The sequence below is a fragment of the Gopherus flavomarginatus genome, chromosome 10, assembly GCF_025201925.1.
Source record: "Gopherus flavomarginatus isolate rGopFla2 chromosome 10, rGopFla2.mat.asm, whole genome shotgun sequence".
Lineage (NCBI taxonomy): Eukaryota > Metazoa > Chordata > Testudines > Testudinidae > Gopherus > Gopherus flavomarginatus.
Genome location: NC_066626.1, coordinates 41,562,952 through 41,583,811, shown reverse-complemented (window position 1 = coordinate 41,583,811; position 20,860 = coordinate 41,562,952). Strand labels below are relative to the sequence as shown.

At 42.1% G+C, this 20,860-nt stretch overlaps 1 protein-coding gene across 4 annotated transcripts in view; it reads left to right on the top strand.

Annotated features, from left to right (window-relative positions):
- RAPGEF4 (Rap guanine nucleotide exchange factor 4) overlaps positions 1-20,860 on the top strand; it is a 236,470-nt gene that overhangs the window by 134,553 nt on the left and 81,057 nt on the right. For 3 of the 4 annotated variants that reach the window (XM_050968980.1, XM_050968978.1, XM_050968981.1), the window contains one exon: positions 19,769-19,822. The exons of the other annotated variant lie outside the window; for it this stretch is intronic. In XM_050968980.1, the coding sequence (XP_050824937.1) occupies positions 19,769-19,822 (54 nt within the window). The remainder of the gene's footprint in view (positions 1-19,768; positions 19,823-20,860) is intronic. 4 annotated transcript variants of the gene reach the window in all.

Sequence of the window (20,860 nt, the reverse complement as noted above, 5' to 3'; positions counted from 1 at the left end):
GCAAGCAGGGCAATTGCCTGGGGCCCCATACTACAGGGGGTCCCGCAAAGCTAAGTTGCTCAGGCTTTGGCTTTAGCCCTGGGTGGCAGGGCTTGTGGCCCCAGGCTTCAGCCCCATGCAGTGGCGCTTCAGCTTTCTGCCCAGGGTCCCAGTGAGTCTAACACTGGCCCTGCTCGGAGGACCCCGTGAAACCTCATGGCCCCCCAGTGGGCCTCGGATCCCCTGGTTGAGAATCACTGGTTTAGAGTACCCTTCAAAGATCAGCCAAGCACTGAGGTGGATGAGGTTTAAAGGAAGCTCTTTAAAATACTATGTTCTGTAAGAAAACATCCTGCACGGATCCTGATATATTTCCAAATTTTTTGTTTTTATTATTTTCGTAGAACTTGCTTGTTTTAATTTTGCATGTAAATAATTCACAAATCTTTTCACATGGCTCATAAATTTGCTTCAAATTAAATATATATTCCACTCTTTAAATATGAAATGTATTCATCTCTTATTCAGTTTATGTTAATTCTTTTAATAGCTCTAGAATAGATGATTTTCCATATTCACCATCTAATTATTTGAGCTGTATGTTCATAGCTTAATTTTTTCTCTTCTCACCTTTTTTCTTTTTTGATGAGTAACATAAGATTTTTCTTCTAATGTATGCCTTCCAAGTATCCCACTATATGGGAGCATTTAGTATTCCTGGTTCAATTAAAATGGATCAAAAATGCATTTCTGTCTGAAGAAAGCTGCAAAGTGATTTTTTTGTACCAAACAGGAATTCATTTGCATTTGGGGTTACTTTAGTGCACATCATTTAATACAAAGACACAATTAAACTGAGCATAAAATAACTGAAACAAAATATGAAATGATTGTGTTAATGTCATCAGTTATATTTTGGGGAATGGAAACAATCAATTCTAGACTCTCTTACCTTAGAAAAAAGAATATAAATGCTTTCTGTTGGATTAGTTAAGTTTAATAATTGTATGATAATGTCTCTTGAAATAGTTTTGAAAAGTCTTATAGAACTAAACCTAGATATGACTGGGTCTAGTAGTTGAGCTCAAATTTCTAGGCTAAATGACAGAATCTATGATCATCTCAGATATATTTTGGAAAAAGTTACAGAAGAATAATAAGACAGGAGAGTCCTGATTGTGTGCAGGTAGAGCCGGGAGCCAGGCCTGTATTTAAGGTTGCCTGATACTTTCCATCATGGGACTCATGGTGTTTAGATGTTGCTTGTGATTATTAGAACTGGGAGCACTGGCTGTTGGGATCTGAAAGGACAGGAAGCAGGAAGGAGAGGGAAGGAGTTGAGGAGGCTGAGTGGAAGTTACAGAGGGTGCAGCAGCAGCTTGGTAAAGAGGTTTCCACTTTCAAAATAAAGTCCTGTTGAAGTTTGTTAGTACCTTGCTTGGTTGATACAACAGAACCCTATTTTCAGTTGCTTATAACTTTTCCAATCTTTAACTTTTGGGGTTGAAATATTCCAGGCCAGGGGTCTGCCTGAGGCTGAAAGTTTCAGCTAAACTGGTTTGGCCATTTCAGAGAATGAAGTTGGGGAAAATACTTTGTTTGTCCATGTTAAAAAAATAAAATAAAGTAATGCTTAGTCTTTTCCTGGAGAAGCTCTAGCATTTCCATGCAGGGACTTGAAATTTATCAGTGGGTGTCACCCTGGCATCAGGGATGCACCTTTTGTCATCCCCATAACACTTTGCCCAAGATATAAGCCCATGGCTGCCCGGGGGGGGGGCAAGAGGGGCAATTTGCCCCAGGCCCTGGGCCCCGCAGGGGCCCCCACGAGAGTTTTTTGGGGCCCCTGGAGCGGGGTCCTTCACTCCCTCCGGTGGGCCCAGAAAACTCTTGCGGGGCCGGGCCCCCGGAGCTTCTTCCACTCCCGGTCTTCACCGGCAGGGGGTCCTTCCATTCTGGGGTGGAAGGACCCCCAGCCAGTGAATTACCGCCGAAGCAGGCCCCGCTGCCGAAGTGCAGCCGGGTCTTCAGTGGTAATTCGGCGGCGGGGGGCCCTTCCGTTCCGGGACGTGCCCCAAAGACTCACGGTGGGGGCTCCCTGCCATCGAATTACCGCCAAAGACCTGGCTGCACCGGCGGGTCTCACTTCGGCAGCAATTCAGCAGCGGGGGGCCCCTGCCGCGGGTCTTCGGGGCACTTCGGCGGCGGGTCCTGGAGTGGAAGGACCCCCCACCGCTGAATTACCGCCGAAGCGGGGGCACCCCACCGCCTAAGACCCCAGGCTCCCAGAATCCTCTGGGCGGCCCTGTATAAGCCTCTGAAAAATCCCAGTTCACACATGCTTGCTAGAGAGATTTGTTAGAGTTTGACATCTAAATTCTCCAAAGATCCCATCTGCGCTGGGCACATTCTGCACATGCATGCCAGCTCAAGGCTGCAGGAACTGAACAAGCTTTTCTCTGCAATTATTTCTCCCAGCTAAGGGGTGACCAACTTTTGGCTCCGGAGCCACATGCTGCTCTTCAGAAGTTAATGTGCGGCTCCTTGTATAGGCATCAACTCCGGGGCTGGAGCTACAGGCGCCAATTTTCCAATGTGCCAGGGGGTGCTCACTGCTCACTCCCTGGTTCTGCCACAGGCCCTGCTCCCACTCCACCCTTCCCACCCCCTCCCCTGAGCCTGCCATGCCCTCGCTCTTCCCCCATCCCCTCCCCCCTAGAGCCTCCTGCTACCATGAAACAGATGATTGGGAGGTGTGGGCAGGGAGTGGGAGGCGCTCATCGGCAGGGTTGCTGGTGGGTGGGAGGTGTTGGGAGCCAGGGGCGGGCGGGGGACTGACGGGGGTGCTGCTGACTTATTACTGTGGCTCTTTGGCAATGTTCATTGATAAATTCTGGCTCCTTCTCAGGCTCAGGTTTGCCACCTCTGTCCCAGCTGCTAGGGGCCTCTGTGGAGCCAGGCACTGGAACTGAAAGGTGGAAGACTGTCAATTCTGTGCTCTCAGTGCATTTCCTGCTGTCACCCAGGCAGTGAGAAGGAGCAGGAGGAAACTGGCTGACTATTCCCAGGGGTTATGGAGACAGGGGAAGAGGGAGTTGCAGGACCAAGACAGTAGGGGGAAGAAGGCAGGATGGCAGGGGTAGATAGGAGCAGAGAAAAACCCAGGCTAGGTGCATAGAGTCTCTAACCACTCTCCTACAGAACCTGGAATTGAACTCAGAAGTCTTCAGTCTTTGCGTTCCTTTCCTGTCAGCAATTAACTGTGAAATCCTCTGCCAAAGCATGTGTCTTATCCTCCTCTAATGATGGTCCCAGAGAGGATAACAGCCTACAACTGCTATCTTTTACTCTGTTAGCTCACGTGGAAGAGATCTGTGCTGCGGACCTAAAGATCTCAACCCTGTTGGTATCCTATGCTGGGGCTCAATATGGTTTCTCATGTTGGGATTTCTGGAGGGGTTTTTGTTTTTGAATTAGGAAATTAAACCCAAAAAACGATGTTAAAAGAACCTTAAAGTCAAGCATTCAAAAGTTAGTCAGTGTCAGAATGTGCAATTTTAATTAGCTCCCCTTGTGTGTATGCATTATGTTATGGGCTTTAATTACATAATCATATTATTTTTTCTGTGGGATCCCTTAACAATATAAATTCTAACCGCAGACAGTAACATTGACGCATTGTTTTTGTTTTGGTCCAGCCTAATTCCGCTAACATTGCATAGAAAATTAATTTAATATATGCCTTATTTGTGGAAAAATATATATCCCAAATGTAGGAAAGCTCCTATTCTTCATTTTTCTTCTTCTCACTGCTTTTGCAGAATAATCTATATACACAATAAATTAGATGTAATTGGCATGAGTTTTTGCATGTAGATCTTGATATGAGCTTGTTTGAACTCTCTTTTATATTTTAATATGTTCCCATGCATACAGTTCTACTATACTGAAATGACAACATGGGCTCCCTCTGGTGGTCAAAATAATACCGTTAAATACCCTTAATATTAGGTAGTGGCTAAACTGTCTGCTTTTTCTTTCAAAGGTAATGCATTCAAATCCTGCTGAGTGTAATTTTATCAAAAATTCGTTTATTTGAGGACATTTTTCTTAACAAGACCTTTAAATATATGCTTATATATCTCTTTGGAAGTTATCTTTTTGTTTTGTTTCCTGCATGTTTTATTTGATAGACAATCATTTAAAATTGTGTTATATCTTTAATATATTATAGCATTTCTGGCTTTTTGGCTGTTGTCCTGTATGACTTCTCACTTGCTAAAAGTTAGGCATGTGCTTAAGTGCCTTGCTAGATCAAAGGTCTAGGTTGGTGTAATTGAGAACAGAATTTGGTCCATTCAAATAATTGAAGTAGCATGGGTGGAAAAGCAGTATTTGGTATTTTGTCAGCCCTAGATCTTTTTAATTAAAATATCTAAAAGAACTTTTAGTAGAAAGAAAAAGTATAATCTGAGTATTAATCCTTTAAATGATAGCATTTTCTACATAAATAACCAAATTAATATTAATTTATTTAAATTTTTAAGCCCTTATTGGTAGCTCTAGGCACTTTAAAATAAGTTAAATGTACTGTTTACAAAGCTAACTCAAAAATTCGCCAGATACAATACTGAACAGCCTATATGACATACCAATAACGGTCATGCTGGTCTACTATAATAACCACAGTAGTAATAAGCACAGTAATTCCACCTCTGGTTATACTGTCTCTCAATTTACCATTCCCAAATGCCTGAGGAGAATGCTTACCTTTTAACATATCCAATAGGCTAACAAATCTGGGGTTTGTCTGACTCCTAGCAGAATTCTTATGGAGAATTTTGGCGCTACTGTAAAATACTGGGTTTGTAGTAAAAGACTGCGTGAAGTATTGTAGCAAGTTGTAGAAGTGATGACAGAGTTTTTTTGGAAAGTGGTGATCTCAGTGTGGCACTTGAATTAAATTTATGTGTTGTAGTTTTGAGTGAATTGATTTTCTATGGTCTTGTCTACCTAGTGTGGCAATGCGCATGAGACAGGTGTGAATTCTAAAGTGTACCAATGTGGTTTGCAGTAAATGGCCTGTGTAGTCCCTACTGGAGCGGACTAAAAGTTCCCTACTGCATGTTAGTGTTCTTCATGTACATGTATCAGAGGCGTAGCCATGTTAATCTAGATCTGTAAAAGCAACAAAGAGTCCTGTGGCACCTTATAGACTAACAGACGTATTGGAGCATAAGCATAAGCTCCAATACGTCTGTTAGTTTATAAGGTGCCACAGGACACTTTACTGCTTTCATTTACATGGTTTGTATAAGTGACCTACAGTGTATATGCACTGTTGTAAGTCCTAACCTTCTTGGGCTGTGTGCCAAAATCTATTATCCTATACACTGTCAGCATAGGATAGCAAAGGTAATAGTTTTGTATTTTCTGTTTTAAAACTGTTACATATGCCTTTTACACAATGATTTCTAAATAATATTTTTATGCAACCCGAACTATAATAGTTCTTTCTGGTGTCTGCTATAATATTTTGGCATCCATTATCTGATATATGAAAATATAATTTTCTTAGATGTCTAAGTTCTTCATTTTGCACTATGTGGAAATGCTTTGGGTTCAGTAATTATCAGATTCCATAGCAATTTGGCTGTTTTAAAGACTGTGTGAGTGAGTATAGTCACTTTGCAGTGAGTCACACTGGAGGCAGCATATGGTGGGAGAGATAATAAATACTGAGGTGTGAAGTGTGAAGGCGTTTGTGACAAATGCATTTTTATACATTAGTAATAAACTTCATCTTGAAAAATGTGCAGGTCTTTATCTGTCGCCAGATCTCTTTACATAAGCTACATTATTAGAAAGGCTGCAGTTTTACATAAACTTGTCTTATGTAAGCTAAATTGTTAGAGAGTCAATAGGGAAGACTGAAAGACACCATGGACTTAGATGTCAGCAGTATGCAGATGACACACATTTCCTTAAAATCAAATGCAGAAGCCATTTGACCCAAAACATATGTGAAGTCAGTATGTGGATGAGAAGCTTCTGGCTGAAGGTGAACCCAGACAAGAAAAACGTGATGATGGTGGGAAAAGAGGTGCTTCTAAGAACTAGCTAACATTCTTTCATCACCTGTCATCCAATTCAACTGACAGATCATCAAAAAAGGTGTGGGACTTTGGGGTCTTTCTGCACTCCTCACTGATCCTGGAGACCCAAATCGTGATGGCTGCCATGAACAACTTCTATTTGTAGCTCACCAGGAGACTAAGCTCTAATGTGACAGACATCGAGCTGACCAGTGTATTCCATCCTGTTGACACTTGCAGGATTAATTATTGATTGTTACTTGATTATTGCTATACCAGGAATGAACACAAGCTTTGAAAAACCTCCGGCTGGTCCAGAATGCCACAGCATGTCAGCCAACCAACATGGATGTTAATAGTCACTAACTTGCCTCTTCATCACATACCTAATCTAGTTCAAGATCATAGTCCTGATCTTCAAAACCTTTCCATGAGTAAGATCACCTCTCCTTCTACAGTCAGGACTTTCCACCACAGCTGCACTTCTCAGGAACAATGGAGCTGTCTACAGCAAGAGTAAAACTGATGAGAGATGCTAACAGAACACTCTTGGTGGATGGTCTTTTCCTGAGGAGGGAAGAACTTCACAACTCTCAGGTCCAAGTGAAATAGCATTTTCTTCACTTTTATTTTCTCACAACAATCACAAACGAGATCAGAATAAAATTAAATCTGCATCGGTGTGTTTGTGTATGTACTAGTTTAAAAGCCTAGTCCAAATTACATTTCTACTTTGGGAAGCCCTGGCAGTGAACCACTGGTCTGCTTTTAATTCTGTGCCTTCAGCCACCACAGCAAGGTGCAATAGAAGCACCTAAAACTGGTGGCCAAGCTTTTATAGTGTGGGCCACAAACAGAGAGATTGTCTTGTAACCACCTCCTCTCCCATTCACAATTGCGAAACATCACTGTGGCGACTACAGTTGTTCACACATGAAAGAGTAATAAGTATAGATGTATTTTAGCTGTCATTGTGCTACAAGCATGTTGTCTATTTGGCACAAAGCTAATCATCCTGTCCTCTTTTACTTTTTGTTTTATCTTTCCTCTCTCATCTGTTCTTTTTTCTGTCTTCTGCAAATGAGAAGAGCCAACATCATGGGACTATGTAACGGTTCCACGACCCACCCCTCTTCCTGGGGCCTGTTTGCCCTCCACAGTAAGGCCCAGAGAGGCCTCAGGGTTGTGCAACACCCGTGTCTTTATTTACTTAATGTTGTCCCACCACCATTGTCCATCTATATACAAGCTTTACAGGTCTGGTTACCTTTCTTACAGGCAGAGTCAGCCTTCAGCTAGGAGGCCTCCAGCTCCCTCCCTGACCAACTTCTTCCTGGCTGCCCGTCTCCAGCTGGCTCCCTCCCAGCCTTTATAGCCCTTGGCTTGTCAGGCTGGCAGGTGTTGCCAATCCTCAGGCCAGCATCAGGCCTTTTCTGTCAGCCCCAATCTGTTTCCCCTGGTGGTCTGTAGCAGGTGCTAATTAGGTGCTTCTGCACCAGCACCCTACTACAGACTACCACCAAGTACTCCCCTGCCTCTCCAGTTTGGGAATCATTGGCCTGGATACATAGGATTGCGCACAATTGATCTTTTCAAATACAATGGGGCAAATTCATCCTTGGTACAACTCCAGTGAAATCAGTGGAGTTACTCTGGAAGCACATTGGTGTAAATAAGAGCCAAATTTGCCCATCTGTTTAACAATGCGAATTAAGCTAAGTAAACCATCCTTTGTAATGCAAGAACTTAGCCCCAGATTGTCCTGTATGCAGGAAAAACCCATGTAGAGAACGGTAAACTGTGGCTAGCTGATGAAGTTTCCCTTGTTTTGTTCCCTTGAGGAGCTGGCAGAATTTACCCCCTTCACTCCCTGTGGCATATGGTTTAACCCTCCAACCCTACACCCATCCCAAAATCCATGGGGATCCACTGGAAGGATGGGCCATCTGTGTGGAGGCCCTATGCCTCTGCCCTCCACCTGGCTCCCTGGCAGCACAGCTCCATTGGAGCCCCAACTGGCAGGTCCCAAGCTGCTAACTCTGCTCTTATAAACACTCCCCTCCCACCCATCACCTCAGGATCTCCCCCGCAACTTCCTTTCTCCCTTTCCTCCCTGCCATCAGTTCAAAATCTCCTGCCTTCCATTGGAATCCTCTTCTCCCTCTACCCCATTCCTCAAGATCCCCACCCTTCTCCCAAGACTCTCCTCTATCCCAGGGGACTTTTCCAAGTGCTGCTCAGGAGTCAGTGTCCCCTGCCAGGACTGAAGAATCTAGCTCCACCTGCCAGGAATCCAGTGCACAGGCAGGGCCCTCACCCTGCACTGCCTTTCCCCCTGCCTAGCCCTAGTGCCGCTGGATGTAGGGCTTCAACCTGCCAATCTGAGCATGCTTGTAGGCAGCGGTGTGGCTCAGAAAACAGATTTAGGGGGGCACCTTCTAGCCCTACCTACCCACAGCGTATGATTGTTTTAAATGAATGTCACAGACAGAAATAATTTCTTTTTTGTGTTTTATGTCCCGGGTTTGTACAGGAAAATAGAGTCCTGATCCTTGACTAGGTTGCACAGGCACTATGGTATTAAAAATAAATAAAATAATAATAAAATCATTTCACAGCTTCCTTCCCCTCACCCTTAATTATTAATCCATCAAATCTTTGTCACCAATATATAGATGAAGAAGGGTCTCACCAGTTATTACCTCAGTGTAATCATTATTCACTGGCTCAGGATGACATTTGATTTTATGGAGTACAAATTCCAGAATACAAGTATATTACTTGTAAGACAGGTAGACAAAATGCTCTGCGGGAGATTATATGACTGACTATAAGAAATCAGATTTTAAGATCCCCGATTCAATTTTTCTGCCAAACTTGAGAGAATAATTACAAGATTCAAGAAACTCATTTTTCTGTTTCAAATCTAAGGGCGAAATGTGTTACTTTTGTATGCGTGACTTGCCTGAAGGCATAAACCTTGAGAAGAACGACCCTTTTCCTCACTGTAATCACCCACTCTCTTTTCCTGCCTTTCAACTGCAAGAGCTAAATTGAGCATATGTGCATGTCTTTATGGGTTGTGATCAGGGCTGGCTCCAGGGTTTTTGCCGCCCCAAGCTGCAAAAAGAAGAAGAAGAAAAAAAAGCAGCGATCGCGATCTGCGGCACTACCACCGCCACCTCAGTCTTCTGTGGCAATTCGGCAGCAGGTCCTTGGCTCCGAGAGGGAGTGAGGGACTCGCCATGAATTGACGCTGAAGAGCTGGACGTGCCACTCCTCTCTGTTGGCTGCCCCAAGCACGTGCTTGCTGGGCTGGTGCCTGGAGCTGGCCATGGTTGTGATGTGTAACAGTGTACCCTTTCTGAGGCACCACATCCAGAGTTGCCGGGGGCAGGGCCATGCCTGTGTGCGGACACGCATGTCAAGTGATGCTCTGGTGAGCTCCTCGGAATCTGCGAGCAGTGAGTGCCAGTGGGCCAAGCAGGAAGCCTGGGCCCAGCTCTTCAGGACAGAAGCTACCTCTGTAGGATGAGTGTGGGACAAGGCTCAGCCCAACTCCCCAAGAATATTTGAGAAAAATTCTGATAAGAAGTTACAAATGTTAGACAGAAGTGTCAGATGTCTTAGACACAGTTGAACATGTTGTTCTAGCCTATTCTTTCTAGGGATGGTAAAATGCTTTTCAAGTATTTAAAGATTTATGGTTTCTTCATTATTTATTCTTTTTGTAAGTTTCTGTCTAGAGGAAAGCTTGACATGAGAGCCTTAATGTGTTTGATGTCTGTGTTGGGGCTTCATCATCAGGGAATTGAAGATTTAAACTGAAGATATCAGTTAGTGAGGCAGTACAAATACACATAGGTACGTGAGTTTGCAAGTACAGAAGTGAAAGCTGTTCATTTGGTTCCAGAACAAAAGCGATAAAGGAAGAAGTCGTGTTCCCAATACCAGTTACTGTACAACAGTATGGTACTAACTTGGGGTTACTGTACTATGCATGTTTTCATCTCACAGAAACAGAGTTTTATAATTTAAAGCAATGGTACAATGCTGTAGGAAGCACTTGACCCATTGAAGAATCAATCCCCAAACAAGGATGTACCATTACCTTACATTATAACTGGGAAGGAAGAGAGAAGGGAGCAGCTTAAAGGAGTGAGAACAAAACTGAACTTCAAATAAACCACTGCATATCACAAAATGGTGTTTAGTCATTCCTCACTCTTTGAAGCTGCTAATGAGCCAGGTGTAGTCTGAGGAAGAGTAAGGAGAAAGCCCTTTCCATCATTCCACTCTTCTGATGTGTTTTTCTGTGTAGCAACGTCTGAAAGCCCCTTAGCCCATTAAATCCTGCAGCCTCTTTATGGGAGTACAAACCACCATTAAATCTATCCCTTTAATCTGATAAAACTGCAGTAAATTCCCCATCACTATCTTCGTATTGGGATCTGAAGCAAGGACTCTTGGATCCAAAAGTCCACTTCAACTAAAGGAGGACTTTTAGTAATGGAAAATCCTTTTGTTAGGGCTCCAACCACCAGAGGACAAAACCATTGCAAGCTGCAGCTAAATAGCAGGTTAAACAGCATAGTATCAATCTCTGGGCTGTGTCTAGATTCAGGTTTTTGTGAGTTTTTTTTTTCCATTGTTGCTGTAGTACTGGCTCAAATCTGGGCAAAGGTATTTTTACCTCTGTGTTGTCTAGGGTTGCTAATTTTGGCTGGATGTATTTCTGGAAGTTTCATCACATGACATAAACTTTATTTAAATATTAATCTTTAATTCCTGGAGGGTTGGCAACCCTAGATTGTCTAACTCTGTTCAGCGCAGGTCTAGAAACACGCTCGTAAAAAAAATTATTATTATTATTATAATAAAAAAGTTGGTGAATGGTCTGCACTAACCACTACTGATGCTAGGAGAGCTGTGTGGATACCACATTAATGGTGGGGAAATTTCACAATAACTTGATTGTAGGCAAGACCATAAAAGTCTGCCCTAGAAGTGGGGTTTTTAATGCATCTTTTACTTGAAAATTTCAGCAACAGCTCTGACGCTCCTGGGACTAATGGTACAATATAATGACAACTTCATGGTCCAAATATACGCATGCACATTCCAAGGAAGGTCAAAGAGGTTACTGTGCTAGAATCTCTAAATATTAGCAATATCTCAAAGGAGTCTGTTAGTTTCTCAGCAGCAATCACTTTATAAAGCTCAATCCTTGAACTGTCATAGTGTGTGTGTGTGTGTGTGTGTGTCTTGTCTGTTTTAGAATGTAAGCTCCTGGGGGGCAGACAACATGTATTACTACTTGGAAAGTCTGTGAATCTGTGGCAATTTATACACATCATTTTCCATGATAATATTGTTGTATACTGCACCATGAGGCATCATGTTACTTCATGATAGTCTCTCAAGCACACTTTGTAATTAGAGGGACTGTTTAGTGCAGTGTTACAGGAATTATGATTTTTAGATTTATTAGTTGCAAATATTGCATCTGCATTCAGTATTTTCACTCAAGTTGTTTTAGATTGCAGTAATTAAACTTCACATCTGGGGCAGCAGACATTAATGTTTTGTCTTCACAGTATTTGCTTTGAGGATAAAATACTTAATCCAATCCAGTATGCTTTATCTAACTGCCAGAATTTATAAAGTTTTTGGTAGGTACTGGGAGAGGTAAGACAAAGCCACATTCTTCACAAACTTGCTAAGGTTGTAGTGGAATGTAATGGGGTAATAGTGAGTGAAAAAGTGTCAGATTTCGCATTGTTATTTATGTCTGTAATGCTGTTGAATTAGAAATTGCTGTGTTGAGCATATTTTTGGAGCCAAATTTTCCTAATTTACCAAAATAGAGTTCAATTTAAAAATGGAAATAGATTACTGTCTGTTCAGAGTTGCGCCAGTCACTCACTAGTTAAGAGGTAACTTGAACTGAAATTCTGAACAATAGATACTTGTGTTCAAAACCATGTGAAATACATTCAGGACTTTCACTGTTTGCTGTCTTGTATTTCCAGCTGTTGTGTGCCTCTCTCCTGTAAATACCACCTGCGGATGCAGATAAACTCAGTGGTTTCCAGTCTACCTACTGGCTATTCCAGTGTTATGGGTATTCCTGTGAACAGCCAGGCAAACCATGCATTTTAATATACAGCCATATCTAATAAGTTAATTTCAAATATCTTTACTGGCATGAAGTCAATACACTGATTGCCAAACTTATTAAGTACTAGGACATCACAGCATTTTCTAAATTATACATATCGTTATAAATTCAGTTTCATGCTAATCACACTTGTCTTCATAGTACATCTCTACCCCGATATAACATGACCCGATTTAACATGAATTCGGATATAACGCGATAAAACAGCGCTCCGGGGGTGAGGTGGAGCTGCACATTCTGGCAGATCAAAGCTAGTTCGATATAACGCGGTTTCACCTATAACGCGGTAAGATTTTTTTGGCTCCCAAGGACAGCATTATATCGGGGTAGAGGTGTATTTGCTTTTAGTATAAGATATTGGATTGGATTAAGTATGTTTATCTACTATCCTTTATTTACATTATCACAAACTTCTTGACCATAAGATTGTGATCATGTTTTATATAACAAACAAAATTTCTCCCTAGCCTTTATAGCTGATGTTTTCCTACTAATACGTATTGTTAGAGTTAGGGCAACCAAATAGCAACTGTGAAAAATTGGGACACTTTTTTTTTGGGGAGGGGAAAGGCAGAGGGGAGAGAGTTGCATATATAAGACAAAGCCCTTAATATTGGGATGGTCACGATATATTGGGACATCTGGTCACCCTAGTTAAATGTCCATTAATCCACATGTAGCCATTGCAGACAGAAATGATGACGCCAAAGAGAAGTTGTACAGAAGATCCATGTTAGCTGTCTTTTGGGGGCCAGCTCTCCTATCTCTCTGTCAAACCTGATCATTCAAAGAGACGCCTTCACTGTCTACCTGGGCTCTGACAATCAGAGCATTCTTCTTCTTATTGTTTATTTGTATTACAGTAGCACGTAGGACCCCTAGTTGTGCTCTACGGCCCTCCTGTGCTACATGCTGTACAAGCACAGAACCACAAGACAGTCCCTGCCTCAAAGAGCTGACAATCTAAATATAAGGCAGGAGACAACCAAGAGATGCAGACAGATAAGGAAATGAGTCCGTATTGGTCAGTGTAGTAGGTTGTGGTCTCAGCATTCCAACAGCCTACCATTGCCACGTTTTTTGTAGGTGTCCTGGAAAAGGAGGGTTTTGAGAAGGGATCTGGAGGAAGATAACGAGTTAATTTTGTGGATGTTTACCACAACCATAATATTTGGTTTTAGGCCATTGTAACAGGAAAAAAAATACTGTTATGAAAAGTCATGCTTGGCTGAAAGAAGAAATTGCATCTAAATGTGTGTGTTTTTTCTTTCAAAAATGGGGTTCTTTCTAGCCATTGATATAGGGTTTATTTCCTCTGTTAATATTCCCAACTAAGAACATTTTTCATGCATTAGGGAACTTCAACTACATCTGTGGAAAACAATACATCATTGTAAAGAATTATTGGATCTACTGTACATATAAGGGTGTAATATGAGATCCTGAGCCAGTCAGATTCCTTTTCAGCTTCATTTGTTAAAAGATTGTTTTATTTTTAAAGAAGGTATTTGTAGGAAGGTGAAGTTTACCTTTGACAGAGGAGAGGAATGAGGAGTACATAAGACAGCTAGACTCTGAGGCAGGTGCATTATACCACCAGAATGTTTCTTCTGTCTATCTTCATTTCACACAGCGTGGCAAATTGAAGCTGGGCAAAATGCACTGTTGTAAACCTGAGGGGTGTGGGAGCCTGGATTCACCAAAGGTGGCACAAGGAGTTGTAAATTGTGCTCCCTGCACCAGCACTGCCCTGTCTACTAAAGGAGAGATTTACTCCGCAGAGGGCAGACAGTGTTACTGTCATAAACAGATAGTTAAGGGTTAATAGAACAGGAGTACTTCATGTCTCTTTTGGCTGTAAAGGGTTAACAAGTTCAGTGAGCCTGGCTGTCACCTGACCAGAGGACCAGTCAGGGGACAGGATACTTTCAAATCTTGATGGAGGGAAGTTTTTGTGTGTGCTGTTAGTTTTTGGTGGTTGTTCTCTCTGGGTTCTGAGAGTGACCAGACGTGCAACCAGGTTTCTCTCCAATCTCCCTGATACAGGTTCTTATAGATTCAAAATAGTAAGTACTAGGTGATAAGGTGAGTTAGGCTTATGTTTGTTTTCTTTATTTGCAAATGTGTATTTGGCTGGGAGGAGTTCAAATGTGTATTTGGCTGGAAGGAGTTCAAATTTGTATTTTGCTGAAAGGATTTTAATTTGTACTTGTATACTTAGGCTGGGAGAGTGGTCCCAGTGTCTATAGCTGAAAGACCCTGTACTTATTCCATTTTAAATTTACAAAGATAATTTTTACTGTTTTTCTTTCTTTAATTAAAAGCTTTTCTTGTTTAAGAACCTGATTGTTTTTTTATTCTGGTGAGACCCCAGGGGACTGGGTCTGGATCCACCAGGGAATTGGTGGGGAGAAAGGAGGGAAGGGGGAGAGAAAGGTTAATTTTCTCTCTGTGTTAGGATTACTTTCTCTCTCAGGGAGAGTCTGGGAGGGGGAGAGAGAAGGAGGGGGGAAGGTGGATTTTCCTCTCTGTTTTAAGATTCAAGGAGTTTGAACCACAGTGATCATCCAGGGTAACCCAGGGAGGGGAAGCCTGGGAGAGGCAACGGTGAGGGAAAGGGTTTACTTTCCTTGTGTTAAGATCCAGAGGGTCTGGGTTTTGGGGATCCCCGGGCAAGGTTTGGGGGGGACCAGAGTGTACCAAGCACTGGAATTCCTGGTTGGTGGCAGCGGTACAAGTACTAAGCTGGTAATTGAGCTTAGAGGAATTCCTGCTGGTACTCCATCTTTTGGACGCTAAGGTTCAGAGTGGGGAATTATACCATGACAGTTACCATTGGTGCCCGCTGCTCAGGGATCTGTAGGAAGCTTTTAAAGTTCGGGGGACCTGTCTCACTTTGATGAAATTTTCTTTGGCAAAATGCACTGTGAGCTTAGAGTGAAACCTGGCCTCACTGAAATCATTGACACTGATGATTAATTGATAGTGTTTTTGATTCCTAGATCTCAAAAACGAAGGTGGTTGATTATCATTATCCCCATTTTACAGATAGAGAAATTTTGCTGGCCAGTGTAGTGGGAGAGCCCAGGAAGCAAAGGTGGCCTTACATTACCTTAGGTACTATCCTGACCCCAGTAAAATCAATGGAAATTTTGCCACTGATTTCAGTAGGTCTAGAATTTCACCGCTTGACTCCTCCTCACCTTAATCTTTGGTGCAGCAAGGCATCAGACCAATCCTTGGCATGAGCCTGCTCAAACTTATATCCACCTCCCTAAGGCTCAAGGAGCAGGTCTGGTATCTAGGGATTGCCAGGTGCCTCATCAATGCCCACTTCACCCCACACATGCCTCTTACAGAGTGTGAGGTATATAGGTGGTGGGTGTCCAGAGAACCCATGAAGAGTCCTCCACTAGATGATTAAACAATAATTTTATTTTAGTTTGCCAAGGCCAATATTTTGAATATTTGTTATAAGCCAAAATATGTTTGGGAAATGATTCTTTAAAAGAAAAATCTCCCCTTTGTTTATGACTTCAATTTTTCATCTGCAGTACCATAGTTGCTTTTGGAGATGTAAATGATAGGTAACCAGTTTGCCATTAATAGTGCTGCAGAGATGAAGAAAACACAGCAGTGTTAGTGAGATATGGTGGAAAAAAAGTTTACTTATTCTTCCTAAAGTTTAAAACAAATGCTGTGGCAGACAAATGAATCACATCTCCTAGATGAGATTGTCCATGACAACTGTATGCCTCTAACAGACTATCCGATGCATTCTCAGTGGAGTTAGCATTTTGGGACATTTTATTCAATGCATTCAGTGTAGTTACCGCAGCTGTTTCATTGTAGCAGGGAAGTAGAAAAATGACAGGAAAATAAGACATCATTAGTTATGCTCTCAAGTTTTTGGTACACTGGTCCTATTCTGCTTCAATATTCTTTTTTCCCTTTGACATTTGCAGTAAAGTATCTTCTTTTTTTGGTAATGGCTGAATCATGTTATGGTTTGTCAAAGAGACATTGTGCAAAATGCTAAGAAATGCATGTCTCATTAAACATTCTAATATAAGTTTGCTGCACTGTTTGCACTTCAAGTATTTAAAGAGAAAGTGTTCCTACCTGTACTATTAATAAACGTAAATTAAGATGCAAACAATGTTTAAACTAATTAAATTTGCACCATTTATGCTGTGTATTTTTTGCATTTTGCTAAGATTCAACAATAAAAATACATTTTAAAGTAATGCTAAGTATCCTCTAGCAGCTTTTTAAACCGTAGTTCTCAAGCACTTTGCAAAAGTAGATAAGTATCATTATCCCTCTTCTGCAGCAGGAGAAACTGAGGCACAGAGACATGTGATTTGCCTACGGTCACGTAGCAAGTTAATGGCAGATTCCTAGTCCTTACAATTTTAATTAGTCAATTTCATTTTTATTTAGTTTATAGTTAGTTATTGCTTCTGGGTGTCATGCATTGCAGTGTTTGAGTTATAATGTGAAGTGATTTCTGGTCCAGAAGGTTTGTGTGAGGTGTAATTTTGCGGTATGGTGGCAGTGCCGTAAGTTTGTAGAAACAGTTTTCGTCTGAGCTTGGACCAGACTCTGTTTTCTGCTACCAGTGCTGAAGTTTTCTTCCTTACTGCTTTTTCAGTCTGAAAACCATGGTGGTCTGTGTCGGCAGTGGTCCAGGAGAAGGTGCTTGGATGCAATAGTGTCTATAGCTATATTCAAAGACTAGTTGTAGCTCCTCACTAATTCTTCTATTCTTTGGACTCTTGGGTAGTTTTCTATTATTAAGTTTTGGAATTTGGCAGGGTCCAAGATTTTTTGGAGTAGTGATAAAGATCAGGTATCAGTGATGATATTATTAGATCTATCATTTGTTAATCATGAGATGTTGCTGACTCACCTGTGGACATCAGCAGAAATACTCAAGGTTGCTCTTTGATGGTTTTGTTCTTTTCTTGCTTGTAATCTCAAATGCTATGCTTAACTCCAATAAATACAGCAAGTTGTTGTTTGTTTTTTTCAAAAGTGGACTGGACTAGCCCATGGGGGGAATATGATTCAGTAGATTTTATTTTATTTCTTCCTAACTTGAGTTAATGTTCCCGACCTTGAAATCTGAGGGTGTAAGTTATGACCTCTCCATCATTCCTTTATTTGAGTCTGCTTTTGTATTGCTGAATTTCCAAATCCTTATTCATTCATAAATTGAGCCAAGCTAATAATTGATTCTTCAGTTCAATGGCTGACCTGAAAAATTTGAAAAAAAGAATCTGGTTAGTTTAAAACAAAAACTGTTTTATGTATGTATGTATGTATGTGCGTTTGTATTTACTGGTTTTTCTCTCTCCAAAACAAATAATTAGGCCATATCAAACATGCTTTTGATCCTACTCCAAAAATAGATTGTGTAGAAAATAAGGGGGAAAATGCCCAGAACTTATATTGGATAGATTTATTTTTTAAAAGAAGGAAGTGTGTATAACCTGACCCAACTCTTTTGGCAAATGTTTTTGTCTTATTAATGAGAGAAAAATATACAAACCCAATTTCATTTTATTAATTTACCTTTGCAAAGGCTTGTTGTAAGATATAACCTTAATTAAAGAAGTTGAACTTGCAATGTTTTCCACCTGTATGGAAGTGACTTAAATAGTATTTGATTAGTGGGCCTGTGTGATTAGATCACCTTCCCTCCTTTAACTTCTGATCATGTGCTTGCCTTCATTTCCCTACTCTGGTTGACTTGCTGCCTCCCTTGGTAGTCCTTCAGCTCTCAGCACTATTGGATCACGGAGGTGAGTTAGCCCTTTGGAAAAGTCTACCCCATTTGGAGTTAACAAACAGACCTCCAACACAACAAAACAGACATACATCAGCCTTGCAATGGGTCTGCCGCCTTACTCCAGGCTCAATAGCCCTTCTGCCCCTCATCTAAGGGGGTTTCTCACCACCTTCCTTAATAACATTGTAGGGAATCTTACCCTCCCTCTATTCTAGGTCCAAGGCCAGCCACTCTGTGATCAGTGGAGAAGGTCCATCAACTTTGATCCCTTGCTACACTTCCCTGGACCTTTCTTTCCCTCTGTCCTGAGCCTCCTAGTGCTTCCTACCACCCCTCTGACTTATTGTAGGAGACCCTTCCTGCTCCCTGCCCCTAGGGTAGGTAGGTCTTTTTCTCTCTCTACCTTAGTCTGCTGGCCAAGAAGCTGAGCTGGTACGAGAGAAAGGAGATTAGTAATTTGGTGATAGTATAGGCCAGCAGCAAATTACTAGCTTCTGTGGAGCAAGTAGGGAGCAGGGAGGCAATTGTGTCTCTCTGAGTCAGCAGCATGCTGTCCCTTCTGTGAGCCATGTCCTTGTGGTACAATCCAGCCCATAATCTTATACTGGACTCGCCCCAGATTCATCCCTGATATAACTTCAGACGATTGAGTCATTTACCGGTAAGTACCTGTCCTTACAAAACAAAGGATTTTCCTGCCACTTTGAGGTGGTTGCTGGGTCTCACTTTTTTTTTTTTCCTTATCCTTCTTCCATCATTTTCAGTCCTGACAGCTTTCCCAGTTTTGTGTTAGTGTTTTTCTGAGGTTTGCTTCCCATTTTTTATTCTTATTTTTCTTTCTCCTTTTTTTCTCATTCTCTTCATGCTTTTCTCCCATTTCACTCCTCTTCTTCTCTCTCTCTTTCTCCCAGGACCTTTTCCACTTCCTTCGTTCTGTTCCAGGATTTTCTGTCCTCTTTCCTCTTCTCTTATTACTTTGCACCTTCTCTTGTGCTTCTACCTCACTTTTTACCAGAGGAATCCATTGATACCTGAGACATATCTGTGTGCTCCTGTAAAGCAGAGAAGCTAAAATAAGATCTGGCCACACTGCTCCCTGAATTGCAGAGCCCCTCCTCGGTGGGAATAATCTTGTTCTCCATTCCCATTTCTCATCCTGTCTCATGTGAGATAATCAGAGAAAGGAGCTGAGGGAAGAGAGAGCTCTTGGAACTCAGAAGGCCCCCTTTGTTTATTTCTTTACAACCAGTGCTGTGGGTGGAGTGGCAGAGACAGTCACTTATAGCTGGAGCCTCTGTTTCCCCTGAAGCAATCTCACACCCTCTTAGGGGACCCAGCACCTAAGCCTAGAACCATCGCAATAGTAAGAGTTGGTGCCTAACTGCCTTGTGGCTTGGCTTTTGAAGTGTTATGATGATCATTAAGCCCTTTGTTACATTTTAAAAGCCCTAAAGAGTAAATAACTGTTTATACATCTTCACATTTCATGTAATTTGTTTTAAAGTGCTAAACATTAAAGTCTTTCTTTGGGATGCTTGTATGTGGTTTCCATACTTCACTATGAATCTTCCACACACATCCAGGGGCAGAGCTTGGCCCTAAGCATTGTTCCTTAATTTGTTTATCCTTTTAAGTTTAATCAATTAATCATTTTTAAGCTCACTTTTTTTGCTTCTTACTTTTTATTATTATTTGTTTCATTTAAATTTTATTTTTCAGACACCTCTCATTGAACCTCACATCCCACTTCGTCCTGCTAAAACTATTACACAGGTAATGGGGACATAGATGTGCCAGGGAGTTAGGCTGCTGTGCAAATTGAAATAACTGATGGTAGCAGTTTTTCCAATATGGGGGCATGATATTCCGCTAATACCATTTGGGCCTTTGAGTATCTTAGGGTATGGCTACACCACGGGATTATTCCGATTTTACATAAACCGGTTTTGTAAAACAGATTGTATGAAGTCGAGTGCACGTGGCCACACTAAGCACATTAATTCGGCGGTGTGCGTCCATGTACCGAGGCTAGCGTCGATTTCCGGAGCTTTGTATTGTGGTTAGCTATCCCGTAGCTATCCCATAGTTCCCGCAGTCTCCTCCGCCCATTGGAATTCTGGGTTGAGATCCCAATGCAAAACAGTGTCGCGAGTGATTCTGGATAAATGTCGTCACTCAATCCTTCGTCTGTGAAAGCAATGGCAGACAATCATTTTGCGCCCTTTTTCCCTGGATTGCCCTGGCAGACGCCATAGCATGGCAACCATGGAGCCTGTTTTGCCTTTTGTCACTGTGACCGTATGTGTACTGGATGCTGCTGACAGACGCGGTACTGCAGTGCTACACAGCAGCATTCATTTGCCTTTGCAAGGTAGCAGAGACGGTTACCATCCCTATTGCACCGTCTGCCATGCCACTGTAAATTGGCAATGAGATGATGGTTATCAGTCATTCTGTACCGTCTGCTGCTGTCATGGGTGATCCTGGCTGGCCTCGCTGAGGTCGGCTGGGGGTGCATGGACAAAAATGGGAATGACTCCCCGGGTCATTCCCTTCTTTATGTTTTGTCTAAAAATAGAGTCAGTCCTACCTAGAATATGAGGCAAGTCTACTAGAGAACCAGAGAGCACAGCCGTTCCGTGTCACAGCCCCAGAGATCCCACAGAAATGATGAGCTGCATGCCATTCTAGAGGGTGCCCCTGCAACAACCCCACCCATTGCTTCCCTCCTCCCCCAACCCTCCTGGGCTGCCATGGCAGTGTCTCCCCATTTGTGTGATGAAGTAATAAAGAATGCAGGAATAAGAAACA